The sequence below is a fragment of the Pan troglodytes genome, chromosome 20, assembly GCF_028858775.2.
Source record: "Pan troglodytes isolate AG18354 chromosome 20, NHGRI_mPanTro3-v2.0_pri, whole genome shotgun sequence".
In the NCBI taxonomy this organism is placed as follows: Eukaryota; Metazoa; Chordata; class Mammalia; order Primates; family Hominidae; genus Pan; species Pan troglodytes.
Genome location: NC_072418.2, coordinates 19463091 through 19478626, shown reverse-complemented (window position 1 = coordinate 19478626; position 15536 = coordinate 19463091). Strand labels below are relative to the sequence as shown.

General features: G+C 46.7%; 1 protein-coding gene across 11 annotated transcripts in view; it reads right to left on the bottom strand.

The window, feature by feature from the left end:
• Nucleotides 1-1879: 1879 nt before the first annotated feature.
• Nucleotides 1880-15536, bottom strand: part of NWD1 (NACHT and WD repeat domain containing 1) — a 99018-nt gene continuing 85361 nt past the window's right edge. For 6 of the 11 annotated variants that reach the window (XM_016935409.3, XM_024351186.2, XM_024351187.2 and 3 more), the window contains 4 exons: nt 11692-12242; nt 7009-7114; nt 5333-5419; nt 1880-4816 (listed from right to left, as the gene is read on the bottom strand). In XM_016935409.3, the coding sequence (XP_016790898.3) occupies nt 4515-4816; nt 5333-5419; nt 7009-7114; nt 11692-12242 (1046 nt within the window). In that variant the 3' untranslated portion in view covers nt 1880-4514. The remainder of the gene's footprint in view (nt 4817-5332; nt 5420-7008; nt 7115-11691; nt 12243-15536) is intronic. The other 5 variants (XM_024351188.3, XM_063800591.1, XM_054673108.1 and 2 more) reach the window with 3 other exon arrangements.

Sequence of the window (15536 nt, the reverse complement as noted above, 5' to 3'; positions counted from 1 at the left end):
GGAGAACAGCTTGAACCCGGGAGGTGGAGGTTGCAGTGAGCTGAGATCGCACCATTGCACTCCAGCCTGGGCAACAAGAGCAAAACTCCGTCTCAAAAAAAAAAAATTGTCTCTCCTGTGGTAAGGAAGTGTCAATGCGAGTTCATCCATTGTAACAAATGCACCGCTCTGCGTTTGTTAGAGTGAGGGATGTTGATGGAGGAGGCTGTGCATGAGGGGGGCATGGGGTAGATGGGAAATCTCTGCACCGTCCACTTAATTTTGCTGTGAACCTAAAACTACTCTAAAAAAAGAAAGCCTATATAAAAGATGTTTACCCTAAATTTAATCAAGCTTTAAGACCAAGGGTAGGCATATATACATAAGTATATGTGTGTGTGTGTGTATGTATGTATGTGTGTATATACACACATACATACGTATGTATGTGTGTATATACACACATATATACGTATGTACGTGTGTATATACACACATACATATATACATGTATGTGTGTATATATACATGTACATATGTGTGTGTATATATGTGTATATATGTGCATGTATATATAGACACGTATATATTTGGTAAATATATATATATATTTTGGTAAAGGGCCAGATTAGAAATATTTCTGATGGCCAGGAGCCATGTAATCCCAGCACACTGGGGGGATCGCTCGAGCCCAAGAGTTGGAGACCAGCCTGGGCAATATAGTGAGACCCCCTCTCTACAATAAATTTAAAAATTAACCAGGTATGGTTGTGCACACCTGTAGTTTCAGCTACTTGGGAGGCTGAGGCAGGAGGATCACTTGAGCTCATAAGTTCAAGGCTGCAGTGACCCATGATCATACCACTGCACTCCAGCCTGGGCGACAGAGAGAGACCCTGTCTGAAAAATAAAAAAGATATTAACTAACAATTAGTAATTCTCACAGGTGTGTGTGCTTATATAGGAATATGACCTTCCTAAGACACTTGTCTGATGTATGTAGGGGTGAGGTGTCTTGATGTCCCCAGGGCCAGGAAGAGGGTGAGGTCAGTTCCTGCAAATGCAGGGTCAGATACCAATTTTATATAGAATGTTGACGTTTTGTTCATCATTCATTTTTAAATTCATTTTGATTTTTAAAAATATGATAATAGGCCACACACGGTGGCTCATGCCTGTAATCCCAGCACTTTGGGAGGCCAAGGGAGCACAGATCACTTGAGGTCAGGAGTTCAGGGCCAGCTTGGCCAACATGGCAAAACCTCGTCTTTACAAAAAATACAAAAATTAGCTGGGCGTGGTGGCCTGTAGTCCCAGCTACTCAGGAGGCTGAGTCAGGAGAATCGCTTGAATCCAGGAGTCAGAAGTGCAATGAGCCGAGGTCGCACCATTGCACTCTAGTCTGGCAACAGAGCAAGACCTTGACAAAAAAAAAAAAAAAAAAAAAAAGATAACAAAATATTATTTGTCTTCCAAAAGAAAAGAAAACAAGAAAAAAAAAGAGAGAGAAAACATTATTTGTCATGATTGCTGAGCTTTTTGGCATCCCTTAATTTTATTTTATTTTTTTCTGAGACATGGTCTCACTCTCTTGCCCAGGCTAGAGTGCAGTGGTGCGATCATAGCTAACTACAGCCTTGATCTCCTGGGCTCAAGTGATCCTCCCACCTTGGCCCCCTGAGTAGCTAGGACTGCAGGTGTGCACCACCATGCCCAGCTAATTAAAAAAAAAAATTTTTTTTTTTTGGAGAGACAGGGTCTCAAACTCCTGGGCTCAAGTGATCCTCCTGCCTTGGCCTTTCAAAGTGCTGGGATTACAAGCATTGACCAGCCAACTGTCAAACTTTCTTAGCAACCAAACTCTTTTTCAAATGAATAAACACTGCAAAAACTCCCAATATAAGCAATAATTTGTTGTAGCATTTTATTAGTAAAAAGGTATTTCCAATGTTTAAATTAGGATTTATCTACAAAACAATCATTTCTCACTGAGGCTGTGGAGATGGACACAGGCATTAAAAATCAGAATTTGTAGATGAAATCTTAATTGGTCTCAACATCTACTTTATTTCTGCATTGGGTAAGCCCTTGATTCACAGAGAAGCAGTGGCAAAGAGTAGCTAATTTTTTCAGGGCTCCCTTCACAATTTAATTGGGCTCTTCAGTTAAATCAGTTAAATGAAAATGGCAGAAGAATCCTAAATTATTAGGTTGATGCAAAATTAATTGTGGTTTTTGCCATTACTTTTTTTTTTTTTTTTTTTTGGAGACAGAGTCTCTGTCACTCATGCTGGAGTGCAGTGGTGCGATCTCGGCTCACTGCAACCTCCGCTTCCTGGGTTCAAGCCATTCTCCTGCCTCAGCCTCCCAAGTAGCTGGAATTACAGGTGTACATCACCACACCAGGCTAATTTTTGTATTTTTAGTAGAGACAGGGTTTCACCATGTTGACCAGGCTGCTCTTGAACACCTGGCCTCAAGTGATCCACCCACCTCAGCCTCCCAAAGTGCTGGGATTACAGGCGTGAGCCACCGAGGCTTTTGCCATTATTATTATTATTATGAGATGGAGTCTTGCTCTGTCACCCAGGCTGGAGTGCAGTGGCACAATCTCAGCTCACTGCAACCTCCACCTCCCGGGTTCAAGTGATTCTCCTGACTCAGCCTCCTGAGTAACTGAGATTACAGGCACTCACCACCATGCCTGGCTGATTTTTGTATTTTTAGTAGAGAAGGGTTTCACCATGTTGTCCAGGCTGGTCTCAAACTCCTGACCTCAGGTGATCCACCTACCTCGGCCTTCCAAAGAGCTGGGACCACAGGTGTGAGCCACCGTGCCCAGCCAGTTTTTGCCATTATTTTTAATATTTTTAATGGCAAAAACCACAGTTACTTTTTGCACCAACCTTAGTAATCTTCAACACCTTAGAAGCTGCTGCCCAATACATCCAAGCATACATCTTAAAATTACAGTTTAAAATATTTTTAAATGAAATTTGACACTAACATTTGCAGAACTACCAAAACCTGCCTTGGAAAACTGGTTTGGAAAATGGATGAATAAGACAGCAGTAGGGTCTTGTTCAGCTCAAAAGCCTCTGTTTCTAAGGTTGCTTTTATTGAGACTCTATCAGGAATTCCACGGAGGGGAGAAGGGATAGCCACCTTGAAGATTTAGACTCTCCTAGCATTAAAGTAAAAGCCTGAGAAGACTGAGAAGGGCTTTTAGAAGGCTGTGGGCAAAAAAGAAAGATCCACTTAAGTGGAATGAAAACAGTTTGACTGTTGAACTTGCACAAGGCAGATGGTTCAAAAGCAAAGCAGGGAGAGATCAGCAGGTCTTTCTACTTCCAAGAGCCTCCAGTTTTTAAGATTAAAAACCCACATTTTTATCCCAAAAGTTTGGAAGCCAAGGAATAGAGAGGGATGAACTATAACATGTTGATTGTTTTACTGCCAGTGTGAGTCCTGAAGTCAGCTCATTAACCAAAGACGCACATGCCAAATGCACTATAGATACAAATTCAACCAATTGCCAACTTTAAAAGTCAGAACATTTTTGCATAAAAGTCTGAATTTCTGGCTTTGCTTATTACAACTGGAAGCACTGACAGCAGTGGGCTGGTTTGGCCATGGTGAGTCTGGGCTACAGTCAGGCTGCTCATATCCACCCTAGACACAATCTCTGCCTTCCACATGTCCAGTCTCTGTCTCTCCCTGCTGCTCACCCAGGTGCATGGAAGTATCTAGATTAGTCACTAGCTCCTGTGAGCATTTGAGTGTGGTGCCTGTGGAAGAGATGGTTGTGCTCTGCAGACTGAAATTGTAGTGAGGTCTAACAGGAATGGGACAGAAGGCTCACTCTCAGAGCTCTTGCACCTTGGACTTGTGACCTGAATCAAATCATAACTACTTCCGCAAGGCTCAGTTTCCTCATCTGTAAAATAGATACAGAAACTCCTGCCCTCCCTAAAGTATGAGTTGTGATGAAGATCAGATGACAGCATCTACAGCTTTATAAACTGTGAAGTTCTGTGGTCCACATCAGTGATTTGCTGTATCTCACATTCATCCGTTCCCCCTTCATCTGGTACCAGAACTCCAGTTTGCATCTCAGGAATAATCTCTTCTATTCTCAGTCCCAGTGGTGGACATTGGATCAGTCTAGCCGATTAGAGCTCTGCATTCTCCCAGATATAATAATTGGTTTAGGGCTAGGCGTATGGGCCAATTGGGACCAGTAGAGTTGAGGCTAAGACTGTTGGGAAAGGGAAGCTCTCTTTTCTATTGAAATTGGAGACAGCAGCATATTGGCCACTATGTTGCTAACCTGGGGGTGGCAAATCTGAGAAAGAAAATGAAAAAGAGGAAAGAATAATGGAAAGATGAGACGAGACAAGGTCTGAAGCCGTAATCTGAAGCCATAGGTCCAGATATACACCAGCAAACGTATTCTTTTTGCTTTAACTAGATTAAATGGGGCTAACTCATTGGAGCCCCATACCCCCACAGGGTTGTTTTTTTTGTTTTTTTTTTTACACTATCAGGCAGACTTGTGAGCATTTGTTTGATTTGGTTTCATTTCCCTGGGCACTTTCTGACTCCAAGTCCTGGGGAGCTCCTGCAGCTGCAACTAGCTCCTCTCTCTGCCTGGATTTGACCATCCACACTGCCTTCTTGAAGTTCTTAAGAGGGTCCTGCGGTGAGGCTTTTGCTGAAAGGCACTGGAAACGCTCTCGGATCAGATAACCATGACTGGTGGGGGCAATGAAGCCACTGGTGGTTGGGATGATTCTGTTTACCACAGCATGAACAAACTGGACCGTCAGCAGGGTGCCTGTAAGGGTGAAGAGAAGGACACTAATGAGAAAAATGGGGTGTAGAGGTCCAATCCTACACATTCCAGAGTTGGCTGCATGGAATAAAATTCCTGCTATGCCCTCTACTAATTTTGGCATGACATTTATTATGCCAAAGAGTCCCTCTTCCTTTATCTGCACAATGGGAATGATAACAGAACCTACACCTGCTCAGGGCGATTTTTAAGATTGAAAGGCATCATGCAGGTCATGTGCTTAGTGTAGGTTTTTGGCCCAGAGTGAGCTCAGTAAATATTATTGTTGAAGGAGGAGAAGGAAGAGAGGTTGTGAACTGGCCCAGGATGGGCTTTTAAGGCCACAATCCTCAACCTTCATCTTCTGAGCCATCTGTAACTTTATACCAGTTATATATATCTTTGCTACAGCATATTATACTACAATGTATAATAGTGTTACAGTTTACTATGTATCAGATTACAGTATATTCAACTACAATGTAGTAGGCTCCACCTGATATTTATTCAGCCACTTACTCGTTTTGTGACCTTGGGCAAGTCTCCTAACCTCTCTGATCCTCAGCTTCTTCATTGTCAAACAAGGATAGCAATGATACTTATCTCCTGCCAGTGTCATAAGGATTCAAAGAGATAATACACAATGAGCGCCTTTTCTATAGGAGACAGTGTAAGAAAGTGACAAAGGCGTACTGAAATCAGGAAGGTCAGCCTCAAACCCAAGCCTACTAGTTACTCACTGTGTGACCTTAGGCAAGTCTGCCAGCCTCTCAGAGCCTCAGTTTTTGCTCTGTAAATGGGAGTGAGTGTTGAGAGAGTTAAATGACTTAAGGACAGTACCCAGTATACGATAAATGTTAACTCATTTTTTTTGACAGGGTCTCACTCTGTTGCCCAGGCTGGAGTGCAGTGGTGCTATTATGGCTCACTGCAGCCTCAATCTCCCACACCTCGACCTCCCATGATCACTTTATTCTCCTGAGTAGCTGGGACTACAAGCATGTACCACCATGCCTGGATAATTTTTAATTTTTTTTTTTTTTTGTAGAGACAGAGTCTCGCTATGTTGTCCAGACTAGTCTTGAACTCCTGGCCTCAAGCAATCCTCCTACATTGGCCTCCCAAAGTGCTGGGATTGCAAGCTTGAGCCACTGCACCCAGCCAATGTTAACTCTTGCTAAGACCTTAGCATAATACTGAACAGACCAAGAGACATGGTGTTTTCAAAGTGGTTGGTCTTAAAACAGGCTACTTCTGGCCAGGCATGGTGGCTCACATCTCTAATCCCAGCACTTTGGGAGGCCAAGGTGGGTGGATCACCCAAGGTCAGGAGTTCAAGACCAGCCTGGCCAACATGGTGAAACCCTACCTCTACTCAAAATACAAAAATTAGCTGAGTGTGGTGGTGGGCGCCTGTAATCCCAGCTACTTGGGAGGCTGAGGCAGGAGAATCACTTGAACCTGGGAGGCAGAGACTGCAGTGAGCTGAGATTGCACCACTGCACTCCAGCCTGGGTGACAGAGCTAGACTCCATCTCAAAAACAAAAAACAAAAAACAAAAACAGGCTGCTTCTAACATCTATAAGGCGGGGGCAAAGAATGAAATAAGACCCACATCCAAGAAGACACCATATATAAACTTTGCAATTCTAGGGAATAAACTATTAAATAGAATAGGCTGTGTCCTCTTATATTGATGAAGGAACTTTCACAAACACCTGGAAGGCTGGGAACAGATTGAGAATTCTTGGGCTCCCCAGGGTTCTATGCTGGAATGTAGTGATGTAACCAGCCCCCCACTACTAGTGACTTGACCCTCTTCTCTTCTCACTCTTCTCAGCTCCATCTCACAACCAGCTCAGACACCCAAACTCCATCCATACCACCCCATGGCTACTCCTGAGCCCAGAAGTGCACACACCAGGAGCACAGTCTATCCTCGGAAGGATGGCTGTATGCAGGAAGCCTGTGCATGCCCTAATGAAAACTCAAGGGAGGGAGTTCTCGAACTCCAGAGCATGGGTCTAGAAGAGGGACTGTGGGCCCTTTGCCTTTGCCTGCAGACACCTTCCTAAAAGCTAAGGGATGCAGCTAGAGGTGGCCAGAGCAGGGCCCTCTAATGCCCAGGACCCAGGTCAGAGCCTTTTGTCTCCAGATTGAAGCTCAATCCTGCCCTATAAGCAAAATGACTCACCATCCAGCACACTCCAAACAAGTATAGAGCGATCCTTTAAGCCCACGTACACGTACTTGTCATCCTTGGAGAAGCAAGCACATTGGACCCCTCTGCAGTAAGAACTCTGTTGAAAACAGACAATATGATCTCTCTTTTTCTTGGGTTTTTTGTTTGTTTGTTTCTTTGTTTGTTTTTGAGATGGAGTTTCACTCTTGTTGCCCAGGCTGGAGTGCAGTGGTGTGATCTCAGCTCACTGCAACCTCCACCTCCCAGGTTCAAGCGGTTCTCCTGCCTCAGCCTCCCAAGTAGCTAGGATTACAGGCATGAGCCACCATGCCTGGCTAATTTTTGTATTTTGAGTAGAGATGGGGTTTCACCATGTTGGCCAGGCTGGTCTCCAACTCCTCACCTCAGGTGATCCACTAGCCTTGGTCTCGCAAAGTGCTGGGATTACAGGTGTGAGCCAACGTGCCCGACCCAGACAATATGATCTTGATTCCAAACTGAAAGACACCCAGGAAACCAGCCCCAAGGGACCAGGCCTTTTTTTTGTTTTTTTTTTTTAACAGGTCTGACCCAGGCTGGAGTGCAGTGATGCCATCTCGGCTTGACTGCAACCTCCACCTCCTGGGTTCAAGCTATCCTCCTGCCTCAACCTCTCAAGTAGCAGGGATTACAAGTGTGTGCCACCACACCTGGCTAATTTTTGTATTTTTAGTAGAGACAGGGTTTCACCATGTTGCCCAGGCTGGTGTTGAACTGACCTCAAGTGGTCTGCCTGCCTCGGCTTCCCAAAGTGCTGAGATTACAGGCATGAGCCACTATGCCTGTTTTTTGTTTTTGTTTTTGATGGAATCTCGCTCTGTTCCTGAGGCTGAGGTGCAGTAGCCTGATCTCGGCTCACTGCAACCTCCGTCTCCTAGGTTTAAGCGATTCCTCTGCCTCAGCCTTCCAGGTAGCTGGGACTACAGGCTCCTGCCACCATGCCCAACTAATTTTTGTACTTTCAGTAGAGATGGGGTTTCATCATGTTGGCCAGGCTGGTCCCAAACTCCTGACCTCAGAACCAGGCTTTGAAGCACCCCACAGGGGGATGGATCCAATGAAAACCTGGAGAGATGAGCAGCACAGATACTACCCCAACCCAGGCACACCTCCATAGAGATTGGATAGAAAGGTTTAGAGACATTTTGCATTGAAAGGAACAATTGTAGGACTCAATTTCTTTTTTCTTTTCTTTTCTTTTTTCTTTCTTTCTTTCTTTTTTTTTTTTTTCTGAGACAGAGTCTCACTCTTGTTGCCCTGGCTGAAGTGCAATATCACGATCTTGGCTCAGTGCAACCTCCAGCTCCTGGGTTCAAGCGATTCTCTTGCCTCAACCTCCCAAGTAGCTGGGATTACAGGCATGCACCACCATGCCTGGCTAATTTTTGTATTTTTATGAGAGATGAGGTTTCACCATGTTGGTCAGGCTGGTCTCGAACTCCTGACCTCAAGTGATCCACCTGCCTCAGCCTCCCAAAGTGCTGGGATTACAGGCATGAGCCACTGTGCCTGGCCATAGGATTCAATTTCTTTTTTCAATGGGGATTCAATTTCTTAAATTACTTTGGTTATACGGATGTTAGCTATGATTGTATTTAATTAAAAGCTATGTGCTAATCTCACATGGAATCCTGGATTGGATTCTAGAATGGAAAAAAGGAATGAATTGAAAAGCTAGTAAGATTCCAATAAAGGCTGGACGTGATAGCTCACACCTGTAATCCCAGCACTTTGGGAAGCCAAGATGGGTGGGTGAAACCCTGTCTCTACAAAAAATTAAAAAATTAGCCAGGTGCAGTGGCACATGCCTGTAGTCTCAGCTACTTAGGAGGCTGAGGTGGAAGAATCACCTGAACCCAGGAGGCGGAGGCTACAGTGAACTATGATTGCACCACTGCACTACAGCCTGGCTCACAGAGTAAGACTCTGCCTCAAAAATAAATAAATAAATAAATAACAAAAAATAAAAAATTCCCATAAGTTCGACAGTTTAATTAATAGTACTGTTCACATGTTAATTTCTTCATTTTTGTTTATTAGTTAGTTTTGCTCGAGAGACAGAATCTTGTATTGTCATCCAGGGTGGAGTGCAGTGGCGAGATCATAGCTCACTACAGCCTCGAACTCCAGGGCTCAATCGATCCTCCCGCCTCAGCCTCCTAACTAGCTGGGACTACAGGCACACGCCTCCACACCTGGCTAATTTTTTTTCTAGAGATGGGATCTTGCTGTGTTGCTGAGGCTGGTCTTGAAATCCTGAGCTCAAGCAATCCCCCTGCCTCGGCCTCCCAAAGTGCTGGGATTACAGGTGTGAGTTGCTGTGCCTAATCTAGACTTACAAAGCCTTCTTTTTCTTTCTTTTTTTTTGAGACAGAGTCTCACTCTGTCGCCCAGGCTGGAGTGCAGTGGCGTGTTCTCGGCTCACTGCAGCCTCTGCCTTCCAGGTTCCAGTGATTCTCCTGCCTCGGCCTCCCGGGTAGCCGGGATTACAGGCACATGCCACCATGCAGGGCTAATTTTTGTATTTTTAGTAGAGACAGGGTTTCACCATGTTGGCTAGGCTGGTCTCGAACCCCTAACCTCAGGTGATCCACCCGCCTCAGCCTCCCAAAGTGCTGGGATTACAGGTGTGAGCTATGGTGCCCAGCCTTACATGGCTTTCTTAAGCAGCAGCCCTTGCCATTTATTGAGCATCAAGGAAATGTCAGGAGTTCTCCTAGGAACAAGGGAAACTTCAGTGAGCAAAACACACACAAAAAAAATCCTTTTGCCCAGACAGAGCTCACTGTGTCTTCCCAACTACAAAGTGGCTCCAAGACATGGGATAGTGTCTCCCTGTGACCAGGCAGATAGAAAGGGGTGATAGAAAAGCAACCCTTGTGATAGAAAGTGGTCCTGGCAGAGGTTTTTCAGTAAGTATCAGTTGGATAAAGAAATAGCACGGAGCAGCCAGGCACGGTGGCTCACGACTGTAATCCCAGCACTTTGTGAGGCCGAGGTGGGCGGATCACGAGGTCAGGAGATTGAGACCATCCTGGCTAACACGGTGAAACCCCATCTCTACCAAAAAATACAAAAAAATTAGCCAGGCGTGGTGGCGGGCACCTGTAGTCCCAGCTACTCGGGAGGCTGAGGCAGGAGAATGGCATAAACCCGGGAGGCAGAGCTTGTAGTGAGCCGAGATCGCACCACTGCACTCCAGCCTGGGCAACAGAGCGAGATTCCATCTCAAAAAAAAAAAAAAAAGAAAAAGAAAAAAAAAAGAAATAGCACAGAGCCAGGATTAGGGTGAAGAGAGTGAAGCAGCACTAAGCCAGTGCAGGATTTGATCCAGTTTTTACCTATAATGTTGAGATTTTGTTCTTCATGGAATTTTGGTATTCATTTTAGATTTTTAAAAATATTGCATTAAAATATTACTTCTTGGCCAGGTGCAGTGGCTCAAACCTGTAATCCCAGCACTTTGGGAGGCCAAGGCGGGTCACTTGAGGCCAGGAGTTCAGCCTGGACAACATGGCAAAACCCCTTCTCTATTAAAAACACAAAAATTAGCTGGGCATGGTGGTGCTTATCTGTAATCCCAGCTACTTGGGAGGCCGAGGCAGGAGAGTTGCTTGAACCCGGGAGGCTGCAGTGAGCTGAGATGGCGCCACTGCATTCCAGCCTGGGTGACAGCGCAAGACTCCATCTCAAAAAAAAAAAATTATTTATCTTCATTGCTGAGTTTTTGTTTTTGTTTTCTTGAGACAGGCCTTGCTCTATCACCCAGGCTAGAGAGCAGTGGCATCCGGGCTCAATCAATCCTTCCGCCTCAGCCCTCCAAGTAGCTGGATCACAGGTGCACATCACCATGCCCAGCTAATTTTTGTATTTGTTTGTAGAGATAAGGTCTCCCTATGTTGCCCAGGCTGGTCTCCAGCTCCTGGCCTCAAGTGATCCTCCTTCCTGGGCCTCCCAAAGTGCCGGGTGAGCCACTGCACCTGGCCTACCATTGCTGAGCTTTTTGGTACCCCTTTGAAGTTTGTAGCCAGGTCCGGTGGGTCATGCCTGAAATCCCAGTGCTTTGGGAGGCTGAGGCGGGAGGATCACTTGAGCCCAGGAGATTGAGGCTGCAATGAGCTATGATTGTGCCACTGTACTACAGCCTCGTGACAGTGGGGTCCCTGTCTCTTTAAAAAAACAATGAAAACAAAAAAAACTTTGCTTCTGAGACAAATGCCTCACTTTTCTTTTCTTTTCTTTTTTTTTTAAACGGAGTGTCTGTAGTCAGGCTGGAGTGCAGTGGCGTGATCTTGGCTCACTGCAACCTCTGCCTCCCAATTTCAAGCGATTCTCCTGCCTCAGCCCCCCAAGTAGCTGAGATTACAAGCATGCAACACCACGCCTGGCTAATTTTTGTATTTTTAGTAGAGACGGGGTTTCACCATGTTGGCCAGGCTGGTCTCGAACTCCCGATCTCAGGTGATCCGCCCACCTCAGCCTCCAAAAGTACTGGAATTACAGGCGTGAGCCACTGCGCCTGACCAAGTGCCTCATTTTCATCACCCCAGTCCCATTCTGGTCGATGGCCCACGGTGTGTGCTTAGTAAATGATGGCTATCTATCAGTTTTCCAATGCCTGGGTCTAGCATGAACATGGGGAGGTGGGCCACGCACCGTGTAGCTCATCTCGAATTTCCGCTTGCGTGCCTGCAGGTCCCAGAGACACAGCAGGGCATCCTCAGACCCGCTGACCACCAGCTGCTCCTTGTGGCTGACCTCCACACAGGCAACTCGGCTCCTGTGGGCCTCCAAGGGAAACGCTTTGGAATTTGCACACTCATAAAGAAAGAGGTCCCCATTGGTCATGCTGTAGACCACGCAGTAGTCCGTCAGAATGGCCACGCTGGAGAGGGTCTCGGGCAGCTGAGTATAAAAGGTGTACCTTGGCCCATCGATGACCGGGCAGGGGTCCCCGGGGGTGATGTCCAGCACCAGGACGATGTTGTCATAGGCGATGGCCAGGCGGTCCTCGCACTTGCTCAGGGACATGCAGTTGATTGCTTTCCGGGCCTCGGGAGGGGGAATGCATATCACGTCCTGCCTGGAATTCAGGGGGAACACAAGGACGACCCCCGACACGAGGCCCGTAAATAGGAGCTTGCGCTGCTCAGCAACCTCCAGACACCTGATCTCACTGGAGGTGTCCAGGGAATCTTGTTCCTCGCCTGCCAGGGAAGAAAAATGAGAATGACTTACACTGAGAGTGAATCACAGCAGCCCTGCTTCCCTGGTGGTTTTTTTTGTTTCGTTTTGTTTTTGAGATGGAGTCTCACTCTGTTGCCCAGGCTGTAGTGCAATAGCATGATCTCGGGTCACCGTAACCTCCGCCTCCTGGATTCAAGCAATCCTCCTGCCGCAGCCTCCCGAGTAGCTGGGATTACAAGTGTGTGCCACCACGCCCAGCTAATTTTGTATTTTCAGTAAAGGTGGGGTTTCTCCATGTTGGCCAGGCTGGTCTCTAACTCCCAACCTCAGGTGATCCACCCACCTTGGCCTCCCAAAGTGCTGGGATTACAGGCGTGAGCCACCACACCCGGCCTGGTGTTCATATTTTTTTTCTTTCTTTCTTTTTTTTTTTTTGAGACAGTATTCTGGAGTGCAGTGGCGAGACTGAAGCTCACTGCAGCCTCCAACTTTTGGACTCAAGTGATTCTCCTGTCTCAGCCTCCTGAGTAGCTGAGACTACAGGCGCCTGCCACTGTGCCCTACTAATTTTTTTATTTTTTGTTTTTTTTAGACAGAGTCTGGCTTCGTTGTCCAGGCTGGAGCGCAGTGGCACAATCTCGGCTCACTGTAACCTCTGCCTCCCAGATTCCAGCAATTCTCCCACCTCAGTCTCCCAGGTAGCTGGGACTAGAGGTGCGCACCATCACGCCCAGCTAATTTTTTTGTATTTTTAGTAGAGACGGGGTTTCACTATATTGGCCAGGCTGGTCTTGAACTCCTGACCTCAAGTGATCCGCCCGCCTCGGCCTCCCAAAATGCTGGGATTACAGGCATGAGCCATCGCGCCCAGCCTATTTATGTATTTATTTATTAAGAGACGGAGTCTCGCTCTGTTGCCCGGGCTGGAGTGCAGTGGCACGAATATGGCTCACTGCAGCCTCAACCTCCCAGGCTCTAGTGATTTTCCCACCTCAGCCCCCCAAGTAACTGGGACTACAGGCTCGGGCCACCACGCCCAGCTAATTTTTGTAGAGATGGGATTTTACCATGTTGCCCAGGCTATTCTTGAACTCCAGGGCTCAAACGATCCTCCCACCTTTGCCTCCCAAAGTAGTGGGATTACAGGCATGAGCCACCATGAATTGTCCCATCTTGAAGCAAGGGGGCCAGACTTTTGTATTCCCACATCAGGCAGTCATTGACTGGGGCCATTTCAGGAGCGGTGGCCACATCCCCCTGCCATTTCCAGTTGAGAGGCTTCTTTCATCAGTGGGCAATTCCCAGGAGTAAAATGAAGGTGGAGGCACTGCTGGGTCTTCGAGAATTGGACAGTGAGGGATTTCTGAGTTTCTCACCAACAGTGAGAAACTCACTGTTGGCACAGTCCTGCTGGGAGGATAGAGGTATAGAAACTCCTGTTAATGGCAGGGCGTGGTGACTCACGTCTGTAATCCAAGCGCTTTGGGAGGCCGAGGTGGATGGATCACCTGAGGTCAGGAGTTTGAGACCAGCCTGGCCAACATGGCAAAACCCTGTCTCTGCCAAAAATACAAAAATTAACCAGGCATGGTGGCAGGCACCTGTAATCCCAGCTACTTGGAAGGGAGGCTGAGGCAGGAGAATCGCTTGAACCCAGGAGGTGGAGGTTGCAGTGCGTCAAGATTACGCCACTGCACTCCAGCCCGGGCAACAGATGGAGACTCCCTCTCAAAAAAAAAAAAAAAAAAAAGAAAGAAAGAAAAAGAAAAAAGAAACTCCTTGTTAATGATGAAATAATAGGAGAAAGGAATCCTGATTTTCAAGCTGATTCTCAACTTCATTCAGTCGTTAATTTGGCAAACATTTTTAGAGTAACAGCCCACTAGGCAAAGCTCTGGGGGTTGGCAGGGAGCAAATCAAGTGAGGTTACAATTCTCGAGGTGCTTGTTTGCTGGTTGCAGGGTGAACCAGGGCCCAAGGAAATGGAGAGATGCCAGGTGCAGTGGCTCATGCCTGTAATCCCATCTATTCAGGAGGCTGAAGTGAGAGGATGGCTTGAGACCAGGAGTTCAAGACCAGTCTGGGCAAAAGAGTGAGACCCCTGCCTCTGCAAAAACGTTAAAAAATTAACCAGGTATGGTGGTGTGCGCCTCTAATCCCAGCACTTTGGGAGGCTGAGGCAGGCAGATTGCTTGAGCCCAGGAGGTCAAGACCACCCTGGGCAACATAGAGAGACCTTATCTCTACAAAACACACAAAATTTGGCTGGGCGCAGTGGTGCACACCTGTAATCCTAGCACTTTGGGAGGCCGAGGCAGGTGGATCACTTGAGGTCAGGAGTTCGAGACTAGCCTGGCCAACACGGTGAAACCCCATCTCTACTAAAAATACAAAAATAAGCCAGGCATTGTGCTGTGCACCTGTAATCTCAGCTACTCGGGAGGCTGAGGCAGGAGAATTGCTTGAACCCGGGAGGCGGAGGTTGCAGTGAACTGAGATCACGCCACTGCACTCCAGCCTGGGTGACAGAGCGAGACTCCATCTCAAACAAAAGAACAACAACAAAAATAAAATAAAATAAAAATAAAAATAAATAAATATTTTTAAAAATTTTAAAGTCTCCAGGAGACAGGCATGGTGGTGCACCTGTGGTTCCAGCTACTCAGGAGGCTGAGGCAGGAAGATCGCTTGAGCCCAGGAGTTCGAGGCTGCACTGAGCCGTCATTGTACCTCTTCACTCCAGCCTAGACAGTAGAGTGAGCCCTGCCTCTTAAATAAGACAGAACAACAAAAAAAGAGGTCCCAGGGAGCTTCTTTGCCCCTTTCTACCATGTGAGAACAAAGAAAATCTGGCCATCCATGACCCAGAAAGAGGACACTCACCAGATACCAAATTTAAAAAAAAATTAATTTAACCCAAGACAACAAAGTTGCTGGCACCTTGATCTTGGACTCCCCAGCCTCCTCCAGAAATATGATAAACAAATTTCTATTCTTTCTTTAAATTAAAAAAAAAAACCAGAGAGACAGGGTCTCTGTTGCCCAGGCTGGAGTGCAGTGGCATTATCATAGCTCACTGCAGCCTTGAACTCCACGGCTCAAGCAATCCTCCTGCCTCAGACTCTGGAGTAACTAGGACTACAGGCATGTACCACCAAGCCTGATACCTTTTACATTTTTTTGTAGAGGTGGGGTCTCACTATGTTGCCCAGGCTGGTCTCAAACTTCTGGTCTCGAACTTCTGGCCTCAAGTGATCCTCTCTCCTCAGCCTCCCAAAGTGCTGGGATTACAGGCATGAGCCACCACACCTGGC